We start from the raw sequence: 25,606 nt of genomic DNA on the forward strand, positions 1-25,606 counted from the left end.
TAAGGACAGAAACAAATGCGAATGCTTTAAAACTCTCAGGTGAAATAATAAGCGATAGCTTGCTGATATCAATGACCCTCAAGGGACTTCCAGCCGATTTTAAACCATTTACAACTGTTATAACTCAGAAAGACAAACTCATAATTTTCAGCGAATTTAAAGTGGCATTGCGCAGTTATGAAGAGACTAATCGTATGCTCGTGGACAATAATAACTCCAGCAATATTATGAAGTTCAAAAATGCTTCTCAAAAGTAAACACCACCAAATTACGCACCTCACCGCAACGTCTCCAAAAGTAATTTCCCCCCCCCAAAAAAGAAAATTATCTGCTATAATTGTGGACGACCCAACCACAAAAGTTTCCAATGTCGATATAAACGCTCAAAAATGGACTCTGTAAAAAACGTTGAGAACTTTGAGGAAGAACATACATTTCTATTCACAAGTAACTTTGACAATACCACAAACGGTAAAAATCTCCTTGTAGACTGGTGCTACAGCGCACGTTATCACCAAGGAATCTGATTTTATTAATTTTGTTTCAAACTTTAATCCTCAAAGTCATTTTGTCGAACTTGCCGACAGTAGTCAAATAAATGATATAGTCTTGAAAAGAGGCAATGCTAAAATATCCCTAAAAAATAATAAAGGCAAAATCTGTAACTGTATTCTAAAAAATGCTCTGTTCATACCTACATACCTACATTTAAGCAAGACATATTTTTCGTGCAGGCTGCAATTAAACAAGGCGCGAATATACAATTTGGCTAAAATACACCAAAATTGATATACCCCAATGGAACTGTATTTAACATTAAAGAAAATGGCCAACTATATCATTTAAAAAATATGGTTCCCTCAAAAACTGCCTGTCACGACTTAGAAACCTGTATGATTCAGTAAAATGTATTCGCTCAGACAATGGGACTGAATTTACTAGTAAAGACTTTGAACTTCTATTAATTAATCACCGTATTAAACACGAGAAACCGGCGCCGTATTCCCCCTTCCAAAATGGCACCGCTGAAAGGGCATGGCGAACCCTTTTTGAGATGACAAGATGCCTACTTATTGAATCAAAATTACCGCATAGTTTATGGACATATGCTTTAATGGCAGCAGCATATATCAGAAATAGATCGTTCAATAAGAGGCTAGGAAAAACGCTGTATGAAGTGTACTTTCACAGGTTAGCGTCTTCCTGTCAATCAAACCTCTTTCACTTGCTTTATAAGCTTTAATTTAACACGCTAATCAATTACTCTCACTCGTAGTTGAGACGGTTAAGTAGTTGGCTTTTGTTTCCACCTCTGCGGCAAGGCTTCCAAGTTCAATCCCTCCTCCCGACTTAAAACATTTTTTTTTCTTTTACACCTTTAATTTGGTTTTTCCGATTTTTTTAACATCCTCTTTTTTATAATATTTAAGCAGGGTTATTACTTAACCCGCCTCCATACACACACATACAAACAACCGGGCAACGCCGGGTACTCCCCGCTAGTATAATTTGAAAGGAAGAATTTCAGCAGTTTCTGTCGAGAATGCTAATCCTCCAAACAATATATGAATTATTCAGGAATTAATATTTGGAATTCCGGAAAATAAATTAATTGGTGTAGAGCCAAAGATGGAGACTGATTAGAGCACATATCTTCCAATTACAGATTATCTGTCAAAACGTTATTTTAAAATATCGACAGCAAAATACATCAACTTACCTGCTGGTTCCATAAGATCGGTTTCCCCTGCTTGACGGAGCATGATCTCGAGACATGAATTCTCGACTGGAATATTCTCGGTCCAGGTCATCATATCGTGAAGAGATATAATCACGACTTGATCGTGAACTTCCAAGGTCTCTGTCAGATAAATAATCCCTGCAAACAAATGACATTCAAAAAAAACTTCAATAATTTTCATAAAGATTGAAAGAAAATTTGTTTACTCAACTATGCAAATTGATTTTCATTAAAAAAAATTCATTTAAATGGACAAATATGCAAACAGATTGAAGAGAAAGTCAACATTTTACCTAGAAGATATTTTTTCACGGAATGAAGGACGATCAAATTCTCGAGGACTGTATTCTCGAAATTCTCTAAAAACAGAAAAACTTCAATAGAAAAAACTTCAAAATGATACATCTCATAACAAATAAAATATTCTTTTGATATAAACATTTTCAAATTTAAATGATTGTAAATAAAAAATATTACATAGCACAATCTTATAAAATTTTAATTTTCTATCATTAAACAGGAGATGAGTGAAGTTTAAAGGAAAGAGAAATTAAAAAAATTTTTTTTGTTAATGTCTAACCATTTCTTATGAAACAAAAATATATTTAGGATGACAAGGAAGATTGTAGATACTGACCTCTCATTTCTATAATCTCTTCTTATTTCACGAGGTGGAGATGGTGCAAAATCTCTGCTTCTTAAAGGCACTCTTTCAGGTACACCCATTGACAGTCGGTCTCCCCTACCTGCAAGATAGCAGTAAACTTTTAGAGAAATTTCACAATATCAAATTCACTCCAATTCTAATTTTGTGAATTAAATGTTTTATATCTAATACCTTACCTGACTTTCATTTGATGAGGATTCAACAAGTCATACTTGAAAATTCAATGTCTAAAGATTTTCATTTTCAATTTTGATAAGTTGCTCATAGAATTTAATTAACAGCAAAATTATTAAGATTAAAGTTCAAAGGATATGATGGAAGCTTGCAGGAATGAATAAGGAGGTGAAGGAGAGAAAAATCTGGTTATGCCAAGCGGAAAAAAAAAGGATAAAAACAAGGGAGATAACCAGTGCCACAGGCTTTAAGAAATTAAAAAGTAGCAAATACACGTGGTAAACGTGTATGAGCAACAGATATTAGTTTTGCAAATAAATATGTTGTCAACTATTTGTAAGCCTGGAGCTTACTTATATTGGACCAGCTGATATGTAAAGAATTAAATATAAAAATGGTAAGATAATCACAATACTAAAGTTTTTTTAAAGAGTCTGAACCCAGCATTATATCACTAGCTGACCACACACATCACCAGACCTTTATTCATGAATGAAAATGAAACAAATCTACAAGTTCAAAATTTTATTTTCAACTATTAGGTAAAATGAAAATGAATCTTTTGGAAAAAGTATTAGATTTATTTGATGCCAAGAGTATGACACTAATTTTGAATATCCCAGTTACAATCATGATCTGTCTAGTGTATACATCAAAAAATCAGTTCATTAAAGAATAACTAATGAAATACTACAAGGATATGTAATGGCTAAGACATAGTCACTAAAACTCAACTAGAATATAAGCCACGTGGATATGTTTGAAACGGCCATGTAAGATCTAATCTAATTCTCAGACATAACAGCACTCAGAGTGTCAATATACAAAAACTATTTCAGAATCGAGAGCAAACAATTGTTTCTGCAACTCGTGTCATTTATCATTTTGCTAGAATATGATCCTACCAAAAAAACATTTAAGTCTTTCAAACATCCTCACAAATAAGTCAAACAACTTTTAATATTTTTAAAAGCATAAAAAGCGTGAAAAGGCAGGTGATCCAAACACCAACAGCAAATGAAAAGAATAACAAATAAAATTTGTATTTTCTTAAAATGCAGATTTTAAATTTTCAAAAACAAGATATGTGCAAGATTTTTAAAAAAGCAGAAATAAAAATGAATTAAAGTGAGCAAATAAAACTAAATATTTACAGATAAAAAAACAAAAAACAAAATATAAAATGAAATTACATTTGATGTTCATAAAAATTCTATAGAGGAAATGAGGATGGACAAATCTAGTTTAACATACCATACATTATTAAAAAAAAAAAAAAAAAAAAACTTAATCAGGTAATATGCAAACTAGTTCAAGGAGGATGGGGGTGGGGTGAATTTTCATATAGTGTACAATAAAATAATTTTTCTTCTCCCTTTCAAAATGACCCCTTGTTCTTTTTACCTGACTTTTTCCAATAATGTGATGGAGAATTGTACAATTCATCATCTGGAAAGAGAGGAAAATTGGGAAATACCTCAAGTAGAATTCTAAAATTAAAAATAGCAGCAGCAGCCACCGAAACTTGAATACATTAAAATCGATATGTGAACCCGACTGGGGCTAACGTGAAATAACAGAAATGGTACAAATTTGGCTGTGGATTATCCGATACAGACTTGATATTTTTGCCACATCAGAAAGAAAGAAAATTTAAATCATTACAAAATCGAAAACAGTTTCAATCAATCCGATCATGAAGAAGGGGAAAAACAAATGGCAGATTTTATAGAAAAAATTAAGAATTTTAAATTATTTTTTTTACTTATTTTACGACAGCTTTATCAATTTTAAGTTTATTACCAGAACCTTTTGAAATAGTTATTCAAAACAATTCATTTTTCTTTTTAAAATTTAATGGAAGAAAAGTTTCGTTTTATGAAAAAGCAAAAAAAAAAAAAAAAAAAAACCCATTTCCAATTTCAGTATTTCTACTTCCACTGATTAATCACACTTTAACTATTTCATGTCTTTAAAGTTTAAAATGTATATCAACAAGTGAAATGCTTCGTTCAATGTCTATGGTTATTTATCTTTATATTGTTGTCTCCAAGATTAAATAATCAATTTATACAGCATTGTCCAAGTTATCTTACATGAGATCGATACCTCTGTTCAGTCCCAACAGACAATGGACATCCCTGTAAGGTTAGCTTGCACATATAATTGTGAGGCAAGAGTTGCGCAATCTCCAACCACACATCTCCTGAATCGGCACTGCTTGGATCCAATGGCAAGGAGAGGTTCAAGACTGCTTCTCTGCATTGTTTCCAGTCAGAGAGCACATACAGCAACTGGAATGGTCATACATTTTAGTATTAACCAGGTTTAATGTTGCTTAACTTCGGTGATCTAATGGGAACCGGTATCTCAACATGATATATACATGAGAAAAAAATAATTTTACGAATTTTACTTAACTAAGAGTTAAGTAAAATTCGTAAAATTATTTGTCTAAGTCGATTTGAAGTCAAATAAATGAACATTACCTGAAATGAAAAAGAGTTTCAACTTACCAAAACTGGATCTTCTGGGTGGAGATTCCAGGATTCGGGGTGGGCCTCGTCTTGGCGGAGGAGAAAGATCTCTTGGTCCTCTTGATGACATTGGTGGACCTCGAGAGGAGTCTCTGAAAATACTTCGAGAAGTCATGTGACGAGGTGGAGATGGTGGTCCTCGATTTCCAAGTGGAGGAGAAAAGTGTCCAGGTGGTCCACCACCTCGACCTGTAGGTCGCAATCGACCTGGAGGTCCACCCCTGAATGAACTGAAAATAATACAATACAGATAAAAAGGAGAATACAACTAGAAAATAAAGCAAATCAAAGCGAAAACATTCAATCATGTTTATAAACAGACTTAGTTCTTGTGAATTTATTACTAAGCAACAAGAATGCAAAATTCAGAAATTTTGAATTTTCCATTTGTTTTAAAAATTCAATCAAACAGTTTTTATATTGGAATTTTCTTTTGAAATATGCTTTTCTCAGTTAATTATCAATAGAACAGTTTTTAAATGGAATGAAAAATTGACAGAATTTAACTTTTAAATCTTTTGTATTTTTAATTCCTAAGATGATCAGTGTTATTATTATACTAGCAATTCAGCCTGACTTTGCTCAGGCCCCATGTGCTTTCATAACTTTATGTGCATATATATATATATATATATATATATATATATATATATATATACATATATATATATATATTAAAAAGTTTGACTTGTGTCCGGGTAACCTACATCTAAAATTTCAAGTGGTTAGACCCAACATTCGTGGAGGAGTTTGGAAGAGTCTGCAAAGGTCAACTCTTTCAACTTTGACCTCCTGGCAGCCAAATTTTTGTCCAAAAACTGATTAAAAAGCTTGCTGCATGTCTGAATATCCTTTATATAAAATTTCAAATGTTTAGACTCAAAACTGGCTAAATAGTTTGTTAGAGGCCGCAAAGGTAAAATCTTTTGAACTTTGACCCCTTGGTAGTCAAATTTTAGGCCAGAAACTGATTAAAAAGCTAACCCTGTGTCTGAATACCCTTTATGTAAAATTTCAAATGTTAACAAAAATTGGCTGAGTAATTTGGTAGACACCACAGAGGTCAATGTTTTTTACCTTTGACCCAATAACATTTGTTTTGGGTTCAAATCAAAAAGTTTGACCCATGTCCAAGTAACCCACATCTAAAATTTCAAGTGTTTAGACCAAAAATTGGCAGAGGAGTTTGGTAGAGTTTTCAAAGGTCAAATCGTTGAACTTTGACCTCTTGAAAGCCAAAGTTCTGGCCGAAAACCGATTAAAAAGATTTTCCCAAATCTCAATAGACTGAAAATTGATAGAGTAGTTTTGTAGGAAAATGTACAGACACAGACAATTTCACTTTTATAAATGTATAGATTACTTAATGTGTATCGATGTTGCATGCCCGGGTAACCAATTCACCCTGCTTATGGGCTAAGGATTAGGATAAGAAATTCATTCTTTTCTCTAAAATCTGGAATATGTTTTTATTGCTGATATGGTGGACAGATAACAGATCTCTCAACAAAGTGAAGTTGACATTGGCGAAGAGAAGTCTGCTTTCTTTTTTTTTTTACATGAAGGTCACCACTTATCAAGGCCCTGAAGCCACTAGGGGATAAGGGTTATCGCGTGTACAGTAATCAATGGGATAGTATCGTAGTAATCATTAGTATTGGAGATTTGATAGAGTGTCTTAAGGGGGCGGTTTGTCAGGAATTTGTTTATGTTGGACTTGAAGACATCCAAGTTGTAGTCAGGTGGGAAACAGGCCAATGGAAGAAAGTTCCACAATCGTGCACTTCTAAGAAAGAAGCTCTGCTCATGGAATCTACGTTTGAATTTAGGCACAGATAAAGAGTGGGGAAAATTAATGACAGTAGTTTCAGCTAGACGGGTGTTTTTTGTGAAAGATTGGCAAGGGGGGACGAGAGATTGGAGCTCAGACGAGCACTTGCCATGGAAATAACAATAAAACAAAGACAGGCTTGCAACGTCTCTTCTGTGGGAGAGAGGCTGCAGGGAAGAAAAAAGAGCATCCCCCACTAAACCACGAAGTCTATTTTGTACTCTGTCAAGGCAGGATAGGCTGCTTTTAGCAGCTCCTATCCAGATGTGGCAGCAGTACTCCATCCTTGGACGTACTTGGCTTTTATACAGATAGAGAATTGCATCAGTAGTGAGATATCTTCTAGAGCGGTAGAAGGATCCCACCATTTTCTCAGTGTCCTTGGCAACAGACCTGATGTGTGTGTTCCATTTCAGATCAGGAGTGAAGGTCAAACCCAGAAGCTTGTCAAAACATGCAGCCTCCCCAAGACGAGAGCTATCCATTTCAATTGCTGCCAGATGGGGATCAGGGCATTGATGATGTAAAGATAGAAGCTTGGTTTTAGATGCATTAAAGGTAACCAGCCACCTCTTCCCCCACTGTACCACATGCTCAAGATCAGAGGAGAGAGAATCAGAGAGAACTTTGTCATTTATGGCCTTTGATGTGTTGCCATAGATGGTCGTGTCATCAGCATAGATGTCAACAAATGATTTAAGTATGTGTTTTGGGAGATCATTGATGTAGATCAGGAAGAGAGTTGGGCCCAGGATGGACCCCTGAGGAACTCCAGCATTAATACTGTGGGCCTCTAATTTCTGCCCATCAACCACTACTCTTATGAACCTATCGGAGAGAAATGATTTAATAATTGAGAAGACATTTCCATTGATACCGTAGCTGGAAATCTTGTGAAGTAGGCCCTTATGCCATACCTTATCGAAGGCCTTTGATATGTCAAGAGCAATTGCCCTGAAAAGGAAGCCTTTGTCAAGAGATTCACTAATCCTATGAGATATAACCGTTAGTAGATCTAAGATATTGTCATTGGGTCACATGTTTTATTTTAAGTTTCGGTGATGGGAATTTAATTGAAATATGGTAAGGCATGGCTGATAAGAGTTTCTTTAAGATAAAAATGTGTTGGAGAGAAAGAGAAAGAGAAAGGAAAAAGAGAATTAAAGAGAAATACTGGTGTAAGATAAAGAAAAGAGATTCAGAAGAAAAGAGAAAAAATGATAGAGAAGGAAAATGGTAACGCCCAAATGACAGAAGAGGAAATGCTCATCTTCAAAGAGATGGTGGTCGAAATTAGGGCTCAAAAAAAAAAAAAAAAAAAAAAAAAAAAAAAAAAAAAAATTGTTTTGGAAATTGAGGTGATTTTGCTAGTTGACATCGAAGAGTACGCATCGCCTTGAGTTCTTGCTAAGGGGCCAGAAACCTCTCCAGAAGAGCTAAGTTGAAAAGCTCTTGCTCCTGATTAAATAGCTGCCTAAACAAACCCAATCTGAGTTATTAAATTGCTTTGATTTGAAAACCCAGCTAATTACAGTGTCAACAACCAAACTGGACTTTACTGAGAAAAGCGATGTACCAGCGACACCAGAGCATCTACCAAGAGGAATTCAACACATCAAACCAATAAACCAACTGGAGTGCAAAAGGTATTGCCACACGGACTTAGGGTCATGTGCGTTTTGTGTACCCTGAGCATCACAATAGTATTTTCCAGTGACCAGTGAGAGTCTGGTCACCTTTGAGGGCTCACCACTAGACAGATAAAAGTGTAGTTACTAGGACTTAGGGTTTGTGCACATTTTCTTGCCCATGGATACGACGAGGACTGGCCTGAACCAGGATTGCAACAAATACACCCCAAGGTGCATTTACAAATGTATATCAACCCTTTTAATAAGCTGCTGCTTCACAGGATTCCCCTAATATATTTTAAAATATGGCAAAGCAGATAACTTAATCACCAAAATAACAAAATATGATTACCATTTTATATTGTACTCAATTAAAAAAAATGTAATACCTTTTAAAAGAAAAGAGACAAAATTACTTACGTTTGCAAAGGTCTTCCACGAATTGGCTTCAAAGCAAATCCTCCACGTCTTGCTCGGGACAATTTTTCTCTTGCTGCTCTGAGTAATAAAGAAGATCGACCACGACCTCCTCGTGATGGTGGGGGACCACGACTCCTCATTTCCATAGCTTGAGGGAGGATAGCTTGTTCACAATGGATCTCACGACCCTTAAGCTCCTTTTAAATAAACGAGTGAAAAATTTTTTTTTAGAAATTTGCATGAATATAAAAAAAAGAGGGAAAAGGGATGATTTTTTTTATTAGATTATTATACGTTGCTCCAAGAAACTGAATATTTTTTTTAGAAAAATAAATTTATTCCAATTTTACTAATATAAAATGATTGATTTCCATATTTAAATTTTGGCGAGAATCAAAACGTATCTAATCTGATACTACACTTCTTTTGTAGTGTCCTTGGTCAATGAATAAATTCTTCCAGACTGAGGGAATTTAAATTATTTTGTCTAAATCCAAAGTCCCCAGTTTTAGGGAGGTGGATTTTCTTTACATCCAAAACTGACCGTGTCTAACTGCCCCCTTTATTTACAGTTGTTATGTGGGCATACATTTAAACTTATTTATGGATGAGGTTAGGTAAGTGACAAGACAAGTTTTCAGAACTACCCTTTGACTAAGAACAGAAAATCATCAATAAAAAAATATATATATGTATTAGGTTGGAAAGAAAGTTCTAGTGGAATTTTTAAATTTAGATTTCAAATGATGTATTTTCCAATAAGTTTTCATTATAATACCTTTACTTTATATTTTATTTTAAAGAGCACTTTTCACTACATTACAATTGTTTTAAAACAATTTTTAGAACGTTGGATACAAGATGAAAAAAACAAAACAAAAAAAAAAACAAGCAAATTCGCACAATTTATTTCAATTCAAGCTAAGCCGAAAAGCTGCTGAAACAGCTCGCGATATCAATGAAGCCTTTGGCCCAGGAACCACTATTGAATGCACAGCAAATTAGTGCTTTTAGAAATTTTGTGGCGGCAACAAGAATCTTGAAGATGATGATTGTAGTGGTCGCCCATCGGATGTTGACAATGATCAATTAAGAGCCTTCGTCAAAGCCAATCAACACACAACTGTTTGAAAACATGCTTTTGAATTAGACATAATGTATACGATTTCCAACCACTTGATAGCTTGGAAAGACAAAAAACGCCATTGCCAAGTGTTACATTCCCTTCTTTTATGCAACAAGGAGCCGTTTCTCGACCAGGTTGTGACTTATGATGAAAAGTGGGTTCTTTACAACCGGCTCAGCTCAGCTCAATGGTTAGACGCCGACAAAGCTCCATGGCACTTCCCACCAGCATTAGTCAACAAAAAAAAAAAAAAAAAACAACTCTCCTCCATGACACTGCTTGACCACATGTTGCTAAACTGACCCTGCTGAAGTTGAATGAATTGGGTCACAAAACTGCCTCATCCGCCATACTCTCCAGACCTTTCACCTACCGACTACCACCTTTTCATGCATTTCAACTTTCTGCATGAGAAATGCTTCAAAAACCTAACTGACTGGCTGACCGACCAAGTAAATAAATGTGTATATATATATATATATATACATATATATATATATCTGACGAATCCTCAGGAGGATAAAACTCAAAAATTGTGTGCAGCTTAATTGGTACATATATTTTCAAAAATTACTAGCTAACTTTATTAGCATACTAGCAGGTCGCCTGGCATTGGCTGGTCGTAAAATATGCTTAAATATGATATTTTGATTAATGCAAATTTTGTATTTATTATAATACTAGCTGTACCCGGCCACGCGTTGCTGTGGCTCAGTTTGTTAAAATGGAACACATTCCTCAAGAAAAATTGCATTTTGTTCGTTTATTTACTTTTATTATATTTTGCAATTTTTTTTAATCAATAAAAGTTGTTACTTTTTCCCCAAAAAAAGATTAATTTTTTACCATAAATTGTTAGGTGAAAGTTTTTTTTTCAGGAAAACTTGCATTTTTTTTTTTCTTTTTAAAGAAATTTGGCAGTAAACATTCCTCTTTGAAAACGGAATTTTTATTATAAAAAGAACAGATGAATGCTTTACATGAACACTGTAAATAGTTAGGTGACAGAGAAAAGTTTGATTCTTTTTTTCAAGAGAATATACAAATTATTTTTTTTTTAACAGATGTTCAGAAAATAAACAGAAAAATACTTCCATCATTAATTTTGCAAAAAAATAAATAAAATGTTGATTTAGTGTTTCAACATTATGCTTCTAAATTATGATAAAACTTGCTGAATATGCGCCGTTTTACGGTTGTTGTAAAAATGGAACACAAAATTTCGCTCCGTTTTAATCTTTCTTAATTTTTTAATTGTGCCCCCCCCCAAACGAATATAATCAAAACAGTAACATTCAACAATTGTACTTTATGTATATAAAACACAAAATATTTATAAAAAAAAAAAAGTTAATAACAAAAGGGAAATAATTCCATTTTTAAACGAAAAAGTCAGTTTGGTATATCTTTTTGTTATTTTTTACATAAGTCCAGCTTACCATTCACATTGGAAATGTCGACATTTATAGGTTGTCGGATACGTTTACAACGAATAAACACTCCAATCTACCCATGTTAAGAACAGCTTTCGGAATAGACACCCCTAATCTTGTCAGCATACCCGAAAAGCTATAAAAGTTGACGTGTCGAATGTGAACGATGAGTTGGACTTAATGTAAAAATGTACTGAATTTAAAAGGGAACAAAATTCAAATTTCCATTCCATTTTTACAACAACCGTAAAGCAGAGCATTCTATGCAAATTTTACCTAACTTACTGTATTAATGCTATTTTTTTTAAAGCAAAAAAAAAAAAAAAAAAAAAAAAAAAAAATATTTAGGTTTGGCTATAAATTCCTAAACTCATTTCACCCTAAATAATTTAGGTGACTGAAATAGGAACCTAATTAAATCTTTAATTTCCTGAATAGTATGCGAGAAATTCATTTTTCTTCGAGTTATATAGAATTCATTAATACGGACTTTAGGGGCTTTTTTCGTAATGTTCCCGTAAAAATTATTTTTTATTGTTACAAATTATGATGCTTTATTTATATAAAAAAAGCAAAAATAAATTCTTGCGTTTTTTATTTACTACTGAAAACCATAACTTTAGTAAAGGTATTTTTTGTTTAAACAAAATAAAACATTTTCACTAAAAGTAAAAATAATTAGGATATTATATTCTGCGATCATTATTTGATAAATACTGAAATTTTCATTAAAATTGGTTAATTTCCTGATTTTTGGTGAATTTTTAAGTAAAGGGAGGGGTCAAAATGTTTATACACTTTGAGCGTCGGCATTCATTTTGTGTGTACCTACCATTTTTCGATGAATATTTGATAGGAAAGCAACCACGTGTGGTTTATTTACCTGTTTTTTCAGAGGGTATTTTATTTTTTTGCAAGAAACAAATCATAAACTCAAACTTTTTATAATAAAAGTTAAATTGAAATATTCTGCAAATTTAACATCACAATAATGGTGCAACATATTTTGAAATTAGAAAAATAAAAAAACAAAAAACTTTGTTTTAGCATGTTAAAAATATTTAGGTTGGTAGATAATTAAATTCTACTGTATTGGTATAAGTTTTTTTTTTTTGCTGTTGTTTCTTGCTTTTTATAATTTTCGACTAAATACTTCTTTAAATTAAGCGGGGTTGCTTAAATCATATTTCAAACTAAACTTAGGAGGTTGGAATGCCCCCCCCCCCGCCCACCTAAAATGTACTTGGAAAAATCGATTTTATAGCGAGATTTAAGAATGGTTAGCTGACAAAAAAAAAAAGGTGAAAAACAAAAATAATCAATAAATAATTGTTACCAAAGGCAATAAATGCTACTTTTTTTACTTACATGAATGAGTTTATTTTATGTTTTAAAGTATTTTCAAGCGCTTTTCTTTATTTTTTAATCTAAAATTGCGGATGTGTGGGTGCCAAATATCTCCAGATTTTCTAGAATTCCCCGCTAGATTGCAAACGAAATCTCCAGATCTAGCAGGAAAACCACTAAATTGGAAACACTGGTTACGTGACGGGAAGCGGCAATAAATAATTGTCCTTAAATAAAAAAAATGGCCTATCGGTACAAAGAAAACCACCTATTTATTATAGGAAAATTAAGTATAATGTTATAATTAAAAAGAAATATATAAAAACACACATGGGTATAGTAAACATATTATACCAAAACGTGGAAGCCATCCGTCTAGTGGTTCTTTAGACTATTAATTGCGAACGAACCAAGAGTTACATTTTTATATACAAAGATATTGGACCCAATATATAGCAATGATTTAAAAAGTTAAAAAGGAAAATGACTTATGTGCTACCACCAAAAATCGAAACCAAAATGTTTAGCTCACAATTTACTTTTTCCTTCGACATTAATGCCTTAGCTATAAAGACATGTTTGCTGCAAGGCTAAAAATTAAAACATGAACTAATAGCTATTATATTATGCATGCACATTCGTAATGCCGTTGTTCGACTTTCATCTGGCAAATTCCATTTTTTTTAATTTTCACACCAATTTTCCCCAGCTAAAACCCAAATATAGTTTTGCATGGTTTGAATGTCTGTTGGCAAAATTTTTAATATATACGCATACATAAATATATATAGAAAGGGTTATGTTTACTATAACCTTTTTCTGCAAATATTACGCAAGTATAAATCATGTAGAATATTTGCATGAATATAATTACACGTAATAGTAAACTAAAGATGATCATCCAATAAGAAAACAAAAAGAAACTAACAGGGAACTAATTAAAATGAATGTTTAAAGGAATATGCAAATTAGCTAGATCTTGTGCAGATGAATACAATTCTACGACCCATATATACCTAAGTTGTATTTTCTTTTTAAATAAATAGAAAAATAGAAAAAAAAAAAAGGCTTTTTAATATGAATATCAATATACAAAAATTGAGTATAGATTGAGCACTGCAGAAGCAAATTCCAAAAGACAATATATGAAAGATTATGTAGATACATTATATATAGATTGAAAGAAATAAAGTTTAGTTTTGTTTTACAGCATATCAACCCTTTTAGATAATTGCAGAATCTGGTCAATTTTAGTAAAATTTTTCATGCTTGAAGTCGTTTTATATCTTTTGGTTTATTTGTTTTTTAGAGGAAAATTATTATTTTTGGCTTTTAAAATATGACAAACTTTCACAAAGGGAAAGGAAAACGATAACTTTAATATTTGGTGCATTTTTGCACAGAAAATCAGTATTTTCAAACAGTCTGATCTGGTAGTACCAGTATAAGAGAAAGAATTTATAACTCATTTTTTTCTACCAAATGTCAGTTCTTAATGTTTCAAAAATAAAGCTATCTTACAAATAGATTATTCCAAGTGAAGTGTGCTAAGCAATAAAACATTTGCTATCAAGTGAGATTTTTTGCAAGAGTGCAGCGATTTTTTTTTAACTAAGAACATTTTTGCTAAAAATAAGCTTCAGCATTTTCTTTTTTTTTATTAGGCAAAATAAAAAAAAATTATTTCTCCTCCAGGGGTATGGGTGCAACGTAAACTTTAAAATATTTGAAGTGTGGCCTCACCATTCCATCAATTCCTTTGACTGCATCTTCTGCATCCAATGGATTTTCAAAGGTCACAAATGCATAACCTCTCGGCAGATTACTTTTTTTGTCACGGATTATCAGAACTGAAAAATAAAAAATAGATGAATCTCTTAGAAAGTCAGGACTTATTTTGGAAACTTTTTTACATTTTATGCTCAAATTATTAAGTTTTTAGGGCTTTAAATGTGAAAACATGCAGAAAAATAAAGAAATGACATTTGAATTTTCTAGGATTATTAGCAAGTAATTTTGAACAAAAAAAAAAAAAAAAAGACTTAAACTTACTTTCGATTATTTTTCCATATTTGCCAAACAGATTTTCCAGCAGTTTTTCATCTACATCTGGACTGAGGCCACCAACAAATATTTTACCAGGACGATCTTTTTCAACCATTTTTGATTACTAAAAAATAAAATAAAATAAATAAATAAAAATAAAAAAATTTTTTAAATAAAATTTTTTTAAAAAATAAAAATTTAAATAAAAAAATATTGCTTTTGTTTTATGGCATATTCACGCCTTTTCAGGTTATTTAATGCTGAATCCAGTCATTTTAGGTAAAAGTTTTTATGCTTAAGTGTTTTGTTTGATTATTTTATAGAGGAAAACTTGTTTTTTTTTTTTTTTATTATTATTGTTTTTGGCTTTGTAGAACATGATTGAAATTTGCTATGGGAAAGGAAATAAAAACACAAATGTTTGATGCTAGGAGCATAAAAAGTCATGTTACACACAAAAAAAAAAAACCCCAACTATGTAAAACAAAATGTTAAAAAAATATCACTAGATATACTGTGGAGGTAAAGTTGTGTTGATAAAATAACTAGAAACTTGGCTTGTTATCAGGTTTTCTAATCACGGCAGAAGAAAGAATTTTGAAAAGTCAAAAATCGCTACTTTGCCCATATTTGTAGCCACATGATCATAGCAATATACAAAAAAATTGAAATTGCTTAAAATCTCAATGGCATACATAGAAAGAGCTTTATAATCACAATGATAACATAGAAAGATCTAAGAAAGAATCTTTAAATCTGACCAGAAATAAGGAAGTTATGACTATTTTTGTGCCTTGCATGTATGGATATTTTACCTCTAAGACCATATGTGTTTATTTTACACCACCTTCTCAGTAAAAATGTTATATATTTGTTAAAACAAGATTAAGCAATGAAATTTGTAAGTATATTTTTTGCAAAGAATCAGAATATGCTACTAAAAATCTCCAGAAATTAATGGTTTCTAAGTAATCTGCAGTAAATGCACATAAATATGCTGCAATACTACACAAATTTCATGTATACATAAAAAAAAACTCAAAGTTGAATTGTAATGTCTGTACAAGAAACTGAAATCTAATACTAAGACTTAGAAATGAATATATTGGAAGATTTCTTTGGTATCAATTAGAATAACACCAGTTAAATCCCCCCCCCACCACCACCTGTCTCTCCAAAATATATGGTTCTCCCTTTTTTCAGGCAATTACATATGAACACACTGAAAAACTTGGCAGAAAAAATATATAAATAACCATCTTTTCCTATGAGAAAGAACCCTGTAAGTTTCTTTGCTTTTATGTATGGTTTTAAGAGGGTCTTTATAGAAGGAGGCTTGCCAGTCTGACTTCAGGTTAGTGGTAGAGCTAGGAGGCAATTACATGTGAATACCCTGAAAACTGGACAGGAAGAAAAAAAACAAAAAAAACAAATAATTATTTTAGGGTGAGGGATTAGTTTCACACAAATTTAATGTAAAAAAAAAAAATCCATTTTCCAGGCTATTCTAGCATTTGAGGACAATTTATTTTTCTGAGACACACATCTTATGCATTTTTTAAGGCAGTGTGTGTGTGTGTGTGGGGGGGGGTCTTTTTGATTTTTAAAAGACAATTATGCATGTTCTTGACGGTTTGTATGATGGGAGGAGGGGGAGAGCCTGCCACTCAGGGTTAGTGTATTTTTTTTTATTCTGACTTAGGGATAGTGATAGGGTTAAAGATTTTTTGAGGATGCGACTTATCATTCAGATTTAACGTATGACACGTTCAAGAGAAGTACTTTATTAATATTAAGATTTCTTTGTTAGCATATTTTTTTCTCAGTTACTTTTTTTCAACTATAGTTACGTTTTCTTTTTTAAATGTACTTTATTTACATATACTATAGTTAAACCTGTGCAATCTATTATGATCCTCGCCAATTTATTATTTTTATAGTTAATTATATTTTACATTTATTTTTCACCCCCCTTATAAAAATATGTAAACTTTATCAATAGATTGTTTTTAATCGCATATCTTTTTCAAATAACTATGTTTATATTTTGTCAAACTGTTTAGATATTTCTGTGATTAAAAAACAAAATCAATTGATAAAAAGTTTACATATTTTTATTATAAAAGCGTGAAAAAAATAATGTAAAATATAGTTAAATAATATTTTTTAAAATCAGCGATGATCATAATAGACTGCGCAGGTTTAAATAAAGTATATGTAAATAAAGTATATTTAAATATAGTACATTTAAAAAGGAAAACCTAAATTTTCTTTAAAAAAATCCTAAAAAACGTTAGAAAAATATTTAAAAAACAAAAAAAATCTTAATATTCTGCCCAAAATATATAAGTAAGCAATTTTGAATAAAGGAAGTATTGTATCCATTTTGTGCTTCCATACCTTATTAATAAATGGCGAAACTAATAAAATTTGTAAATTATGTAAGGTTACAGACCATTCTGTTAAGGACTGTTCCAAATATCAAGACTTTGATGCTAAATTTCAGAGGGCCAAGGAACTTAAGCTGTGTACCAATTAATCGGTAGGTAATCGGTGACTTTCTGATTAATCGGCAGATTATTTACTTTTCTTTTTCCTATTAAATTTAAATCATTTCCCAAGTGACTCATCAGATAGCTTTGACACATTAACATAGTAACTGCTAATTTAACTTAACATTTGTTAAGTGTTTGGCTACTATTATGGTCTTTTGTCTTAAAGAAAATTACAAAATACAATTGTAATTCTTAAATGAATATAATTAAACAATTAGATAGAAAAAGAAATTACAAACCAACTACAAAGTACAAATTGTAATTCTTTAAGTGAATAACTATAAGCTGGAGTTCTGCAACTGCTGTTGCTCTACTTCCTCTTTTATTCTATCTGCCTGCCTCCTCTGCTCTCATAATCTCCTCAGTATTTAAAGTTGTAAAGTAAAAACACTTTCTCTATTCTCATGATGCAGCCTGTTTCTAATAGGTTCATACACTTTACCACCTGTACTAAAGAGCCTCTCACTCTCCAAGGTGGAGCACTTAAATATTTTGAAGCCAGTTTACTCAGCAGTGGTAAGATCTCCTGTGTCTACTTCCACCACTGAAATTGATCATCAACTCTTGCGAGTAGTTGTAAAGCTATGTAATGATCAAGTTCTTTTGTGCAATTAACCGTAAGGGATTTACTCCCTTTGAGTTTAGATTGTGATTCTTGAATTTCTGTTGTAGTTGCAGTTTGCAGGTTTACCTCAGCTTCTACCTGTAGTAGTTTTGATTTGTTATTGTAGGCTTATTCAAAGCTAATTCATCAAACAGGCTTGAAAGCGATTCAGTTTTACTTTCACTTTGATCTTCTTGACCCTCAACAGAGCTTGAAGTAGTGTATCCTGCTGCTTCTGCTTCATTATCATCAGTAGAAAGTAGATTTAGAACCCAAGCCTTAGTGTTTTCCATGTCATTCTTTTGAAATTTAAATGTGAATCTTGGATCTAGGAAAGTAGACAAGTTTTTATCATTCAGATAGAGTAACAATCTTGTTTTCATTGATTCATAGAATTGTTCAACAGTGGTAAGGATTCTACTAAAGTCAGAAATATCAGAATTAGATTGGACAGCTTTTGAAAGAAATAACCTCAAAGCTAAAATTGTAGGTATTATTATTGATATGGTTGGAGTTCTGGTTGTTTGCTTATTTTAAAATTGGTAATTTTTTTCGAATGGATTCAGTAACTGGACAATTTTTAGAACAATCCCCAATGGTCAGTTGTTAAGGCAGGAATTTTTATAGCATTACAAATTCCCATATGAAAAAAAAAAAAAGAAAAAAATGAATGAATCTCTTATTAAAAAATTCCAGTTTGTGCAGCTCATTCTGTTTCACATATATTCCATGAAAAGGCCCTTTTTGATTAATGTTTACCAGATAAAAAATATTCCGTTATTCTGGAGAAAAAAAAAAAAAAAAGCCAAGTTTGTTTGCTTATTTTAAAACTGGTAAACATTAATCAGAAGGGGCTTTTTCTGGGCATTCAACGTAAAACAGAATGGTTTGCACAAACCAGAAATAAATCATTTGTAAACAATCACAGTGTTAACTTCAACAAAGTCAATACAAAAATAATGTTAAAACAATAAAAAACAATAGCACTTATGCAGAGAACTTTTTCGAAATCCATTTCTTAACATGTGGAGGAGAGGGTATTTTTCTAACTAGTCTATACTTTCACCTAACAATTTAATAAACAATGCAAAACAAGTGTTCTGTGCCACAAGCATTGAAGGAGGACAACTGAAGTTTTTTTTTCTCTATATCTGTTTCGGGAAGGGGTTGAGGGAACTACCTCAAATGGATGAATGTGATCAGTGCCAAGCAAAGAATTCAACAGAATCGCAAAGAAATACCAATTGTATAAAGAACTGCATTGTTGATAACATGCAGTTCTTACTTTTATTAAAATTAAATTGATGTTTAACATGTGCGTTTACTTAATTAAACCGCCATGATAAACAAAGTGAAAAATACTACATAAAATTATTACATTTTCTTGAGGATACTATTAAAGAAGTACATGGTGTAAAGAGTTGGATATAGCATTCTACATTATGTATTGATTAGGCATGCAAAATTCCAGATCTTTTAATAGTTTTTGTGATATAGGATTTTGAAATTAGTACATGTTTATGACATTTGGTACTTTATTTCTGCCACCAAAACTGAACATATCAGTATTTTTATAGACTTATAATGAAGTTGCAGCTGGAATTGTTTAAAAAAAATAGGCATAATAGTCATCATGTATAGAATTATATTGAATGTTCATATTTACTGTCATTTAATTCATTTTATTTGATGATACTTTAAAAATTGTCCATCAGTGCAATTTTGCTATTATAAATGATGCAATGTTCACTTTTCACACCTCAAAAATAAAGGCCGAAATTGAATTAAAAATAATTGTACTTAATTGTCTTTATATTAGGAGTGATGAAAGCATCTTTTGCGACATTTTTACTGATTACTTTTTTGTCAGTTGGTTTCAAAGTTGCCGTATTGTAATTTACACATGTTTGTGCTTCTTCATCCTCAGCAGAGTAGTGCAGATCAGTGAAAAGTAGATATAAAATCCAATTCTAAATGGGTTTTCTATGCCAATCTTTTAAAATTAATATTTGAATCATGGGTTTAGGAAAGTAGACATACACAAGATTTTATCATTTAGATAGGATGAAAATTTTGTTTCAATTAAAACCTGAATTCTTCAACAATGGTAAGAATTCCACTAAAGTCAGAAATACTAGAATTAGATTGGACAGCTTTTGACAGAAATAATCTCAGAGCTAAATTTGTAGGTATTATCATTGATATGGTTGATGTTCTGTAACTTGCTTCTTTGGTGATTTCTTCAAATGAACTCAGTAAGTTGTTATGGTAGAAATCTTATCAACAGCACACATTACAAGAGATTTTCATTGTTCTTAATTTATTTTCAGCATATAACAAGCCGCGCGTGCGTGGTCTCCCTTTGGTGCTGCACATGAGATGACGCCACAAAAAATAGTGAAGAAATGATTAATGTGAGAAGTGTGAAGGGCCAATGTTGCTTTACATTTTCGCCAAATTTCAGAAAATGGATGGGGCAAAAGTTATGAGGTAAAAAGTATTTTTTGCAATTTGGGGGCATTTGTGACACCTTTTGAGTTCCTGGGAATGCTGAATCCCAGTCAAAATGGACAAACAGTGCAGTTTCACGCCTTAAGACATATTTGAATTCAGCACCATGGAAAACCACTATATAGACATATATATCAAGTTTTTGAGATGAAAAAAGAGCTCCAAAAAGGCATGTTTTTTAGCCCTAAAAATCCCAGAGGGATGCGAACCAGAATTTTGCCAGGGTCACCCATACTGAATTTGTATTAAGAACAATGGCCTCCACATTTTGGCCAAGTTTCAGGAAAAACTTGGGTTGGATTAAATGCTATGGGGCAAAAAGTGTCACTTTGGGGCAGTTTTTACCTCTTTTGGACCCCTGGGGATGCTGAATCCTAGTGTAAATGGATAACGATGTAGTTCCAGGCCTTAACACGTGTATATTTGAGTTGATCACAGTGAAAAACCACTATAATCAAGTTTTTGTCGAGAAATATGAAAAAAGCGTCACAAAAAAGTGGCGTTTTTAGCACTGAAAGTCCCCAGGGACATGAACCAGAATTTTGCCAGGATCACCCATATTGGATTTATATTAACAATGGGCTCCACATTTTGGCCAAATTTCAGAAAAATCTAATGGATGGATCAAACGTTATGGGGGAAAACGCATTATTTTTAGCCATTTTGACCTCTTGAGCCTCTGGGGACGCAACGGGAATTTTTGCAAAAAATTTTTTTTTACTGAGCACATATATTTAATGAAATACAATTTGTGGCAAAATTTCAGGAAAAACTAATGAATGGTTATCTGGTAATCGTCTGGACTAACGGACATCACTGAAAACATAGGTCCCTCTCCGATAAATCGGGGCACCAACATGTTGAATTCCACCATGTGATCACATCTTGAATGAGTTTGTTTTTCTCAAATTAAGCGGATCCCATATTTCAGTTAATTTACTAATAGCTAATAGAAAGCGATTAAAGTGAGAAACTGTATTTCTGTTAGATGTAATGGTTGTCTTCACAGCCCAAGTTACAATGTATGATAGTTATTCTAAATTACATTCTCTGACATTAGAAACTATATTTGTTCCTGAATCCCGCAAAACTAAGAAAATTTTACACTCATCCAGAACATTGTGCAATTCTTTACTTATTATTGCTGGTGTGTGCACCAGGGAATGAAACCACTCCAAGCACAGCTCTGCACTGTTCAAAGTTATTTGAAAACAAATGACTTGTCAAACTCAGAAAGGGAGCATTCTGTTGTAGCTGTCCAAATGTCTGTAGTTCATAAAATGTTGCTATTTCAGCAAGAAACAGTTGAATTTTTGTTTTACTTTTGTAAATATATCAAAAATTTTGCTGTGAAGTAAGTTTTTGATAGAATGCTATAATTTGAACAAAGTTTTGCAACAAGCCTATTAAATCGAATGTCAGATGTTACAGAATATGGTTTCATATCAACAGCAATCATTTCTCTTATTTTCATTTCCATTTTCTTTCTTTGAAGATTGTAACTGGGTATGGGACAGCCAAACCAGCTGCCAACATTGCCCACTTTAAGGTTTCTCTTTTGGAAGGTCTTTGTATATTTCTGCCGACTATTTCTTGTTATTTCTGTGGCAGGCTTGTTTAGTGTTTCAGCCTCATCTGTGAGACAGCCCTGACCAAAATGCTTGGCCAGCTGGGTGACTGATGTTCTGCTGGCTCTTATGTCTTGATGTTCATATACCATTGAGAGGGTGTGGTTCTGGGAGTTTCTCAGATACTGGTCTGTGCTCACTATTGTTGCACTATGTTGATGGTTGATCTCTTGAGAGCCCTAGTCCTCCTTCTCCCCTGCGCAAAAAGTCTTGGTAGACACTGATTTCTATATATGATTTTATGAAGCGTTGTTAACTTCTGTATTTTGACATCTAGCTGGTTGATGTATTTTTGTGGCCAGTCAATGATACCAAAACTATATGTTATTACTGGCATGGCAAGCTGGTTGATGGCAGTAATTTTATTTTTTAATAGATTTCTTGTAACCTGTGATCATTAATATCCCAAATTGCAAATATTGATTCTATAGTAGTTTGGTGTTTCCCTGGAGGCTTATAGTTGCTGTTACTTGTTCCTGAAATGTCTGCCGCTGAATATTCAGTGTGCTTCCTTTTCTTATTTGCAACTTTTGCTTCCTTTGAACAAACCTTTCTAAGATGGTTTAACATATTAGCCATTGTAAAGGTTTTTGCTGATTTGCCACCCTTTGATGTGATGGTTTGACATAACTTTCAAGCAACTGTATTCTTATTCTTGGGATTGACATGAAAATACTTCCAACAGAAACTGGTTGCCATAATGGTTGAAGGTTGTCAATATTTAGTTAATTTTTTATATATTTAAATTACTTATGTCTGATATCTAATTAGTAATTCATCTCAATAAAATATATATTATCTAAACCATAAAAATAAAAATATATGGTAGGAAGAATCTGAAAATGAGGAACAAGAGTATGACTGATGAAGAATGCTTTATTTTTGGTTAACACATCGTCGCAATTTACTGTCCAATTCCTCAACATGAAAACTGAATAATAATTTTCTTTGACAGTGATTTAAAGAAAAAAAAAAAATGATAATTTGATAGGGCAAGAAAGAGAAATTTTCCATATGCTTAAGTCTATTTGCCTCAAATTCAGTGCAGTTGTACATAATAACAGTGCATCATGCATGTTATTTGATAATATGGTTTAGTGATACATGTCTCTTTGATAAATTTTCACTGGCAAGCAAAAGAGTGAATTAATTTGTCTTCCTTTCTAATATAATTAATATTAGTATCATTTATGACTACAAAATTTGCAATAAATTTGCATTAGAAAATATATTAATTGGTCGATTAATCGGTAATCAGCCAATTTGATAATCGGTACATCCCTAGTACCAAGTGTCTTGGTAGACACTTGGAAATTAATTGCAAGGGTATTAAGAGATTCTCATACCCTTGTGTTGTTTGTGGACTAAAGAACAACTATTCTATTATGTGCCCTGAAAGTCCCAAATCCTTTGTGGGATGCACCTCTTTAACAGGACAGGAAAATTGTATAGTTCCTGTAATTAAAATCTCAATGAGAGTAAAAGGCTACCCTATCTACTTCTATTGCCTGTTAGATATGGTCATTCTTTTCACAGGCAGTTTTAAACCAATTAAGTTCAGGAAAAAAATTCAATCCAGGTTGAGATGTTAGTAAACACTCTTATTGGGTTTAATTCTTTGAAATTTCAAGAACTTGAAGTTTCCTTTAAATTGGGTTTTCAAAGACCCTTTCTATTTTCTGCTCTATTTTCTAACGACCTGAAGCTGAATTTTTACGTGGACAGGTTTGATGAAATCATACCAAAATTGACTAATGAGGGCTTTCGTCTTTGTCCAGGATACACGGAATTGAATGGCTTTGCTATTTATGGAATAATAGGTTTGGATCTAATTTAATAGATAAATAACCCCCGTTTAATCAAATGTTTGGGAGGTACTGTGTGGAAGATTTCCAAGTACGTAATTTCCTATGATGAAGGGTCCAAATTTTTTAATTTCAATTCAAATGTTAAGAGTTACTAGCTTTTGATAAGGTGCTAAATGCTCTCCCCTACATTGAATCCTTATTTGATTCGTAGCATGCTGAATCCAACTGTTACTTATGAGGATGCACTTCAACCGTTATTTAATGAATCTTCCATAGTGTGGAATTAAGGTTTTTCTCTCTAGATTCCATTGGAACTGATGAGAACAATAAGTTGTCTTCCTGTGATGAAGAGAAGATAAATAAATTTAAAGAATCTATCGTCTTCAGGGACAGAAAATATTATATTGATCTGCCGTGGGTCTGAGAAACTTTCTAAAATAGAGTCTAATTATGTACCCTCTCTGCGAATAATGCAGAGGGTGGCAGAATCCTTAAATAATAAGGATCTGTATGATGACTATCTACAAGTTTTCAGAGAATATGAATAATTGAATCCTTCTCGGTTCCACCATGAACATATGAGAATTACATTGGAATCCCCCGCAGACCTGTTATTAAGGAGGGTCTGGGGGGGGGTAACAATGAAGATCTACCCTATCTTTAACTATTCGTTAAAACATTGGGGAGGAGATGTACTTGAATCAAACGCCGCTTACTTTGGTGTCAATTTAACAGCTCAACTACTGGACCTATTAACTAGTCTTCAGAAAAAACAATTGTTCTTTTGGCCGATTTGTGTAAGGCCTTTCTACAGATTCACCTGAAATCTATTCAAGACAAAAATAGATTCCGTTTTTTTCTTAAGGTGGACGATAAATTGTACACCTTTAGATACAATACTATTATATTTGGCTTTAATGCCAGTCCTTTTATTTTGAGTTTTATACTGAAATTCCATACTAAAAAATATAAGGCAGATTTGGCCTCTAATACAATTTCCAACAAGTTTTGTTGACAGTTTGATCGCAACTAGTTGATTCCTTACTTTCAGTTTGTAGCAATGTCCGTGACAGGTTAAGTGAAGCAGGGTTCGAGCTACGGTCTTGCAGTTCCAATTGCGCAAACTTGCAAGTTAAAATGTTGGAAGATGATTCTGGTGCATCTCCACTTCCCATCTATGAAAAGGTGTTGGTTATCGAAATTCCCCTCAACAAGATTCTTTTAAACTTACTCCCACAGCTATAGACGATAATGTCAAAATTAAACGTAGAGTCCTATCGCAGATTTAGAGTATATATGACCCATAGTTGTTACTTCTTCCTGTCACTATTCAGGGGAAGTTTCTATTGGATCAGCAGAGTTTTCTTACTTTTTGGCAAATGCATGCCAATGAATTAAATAATTTATAGGACTGAGTTCCCCAGATGTATTACTGGAGGACTCCCTGGTTGAAATCATTTGTTTCTGTGATGTATCTAAGCATGCCTATGGATTTTTATTATATGTGAAACAAGGGACCCAATGTTCCTTAATGTTCACAAAAGCGA

General features: G+C 32.6%; 1 protein-coding gene across 2 annotated transcripts in view; it reads right to left on the bottom strand.

Annotated features, from left to right (window-relative positions):
- Nucleotides 1-25,606, bottom strand: part of LOC145287934 (RNA binding motif protein, X-linked-like-1) — a 38,378-nt gene that overhangs the window by 6,564 nt on the left and 6,208 nt on the right. Inside the window, exons 2-9 of one of the 2 annotated variants that reach the window (XM_080135887.1) lie at nt 14,960-15,077; nt 14,651-14,757; nt 9,002-9,198; nt 5,099-5,349; nt 3,987-4,031; nt 2,379-2,487; nt 2,035-2,100; nt 1,721-1,879 (exon numbers count right to left, since the gene is read on the bottom strand). In XM_080135887.1, the coding sequence (XP_079992013.1) occupies nt 1,721-1,879; nt 2,035-2,100; nt 2,379-2,487; nt 3,987-4,031; nt 5,099-5,349; nt 9,002-9,198; nt 14,651-14,757; nt 14,960-15,068 (1,043 nt within the window). In that variant the 5' untranslated portion in view covers nt 15,069-15,077. The remainder of the gene's footprint in view (nt 1-1,720; nt 1,880-2,034; nt 2,101-2,378; nt 2,488-3,986; nt 4,032-5,098; nt 5,350-9,001; nt 9,199-14,650; nt 14,758-14,959; nt 15,078-25,606) is intronic. The other variant, XM_080135888.1, reaches the window with a different exon arrangement.

Source organism: Euprymna scolopes, chromosome 11 (assembly GCF_053919585.1).
Source record: "Euprymna scolopes isolate OS-2025 chromosome 11, ASM5391958v1, whole genome shotgun sequence".
NCBI classification, from domain to species: domain Eukaryota; kingdom Metazoa; phylum Mollusca; class Cephalopoda; order Sepiida; family Sepiolidae; genus Euprymna; species Euprymna scolopes.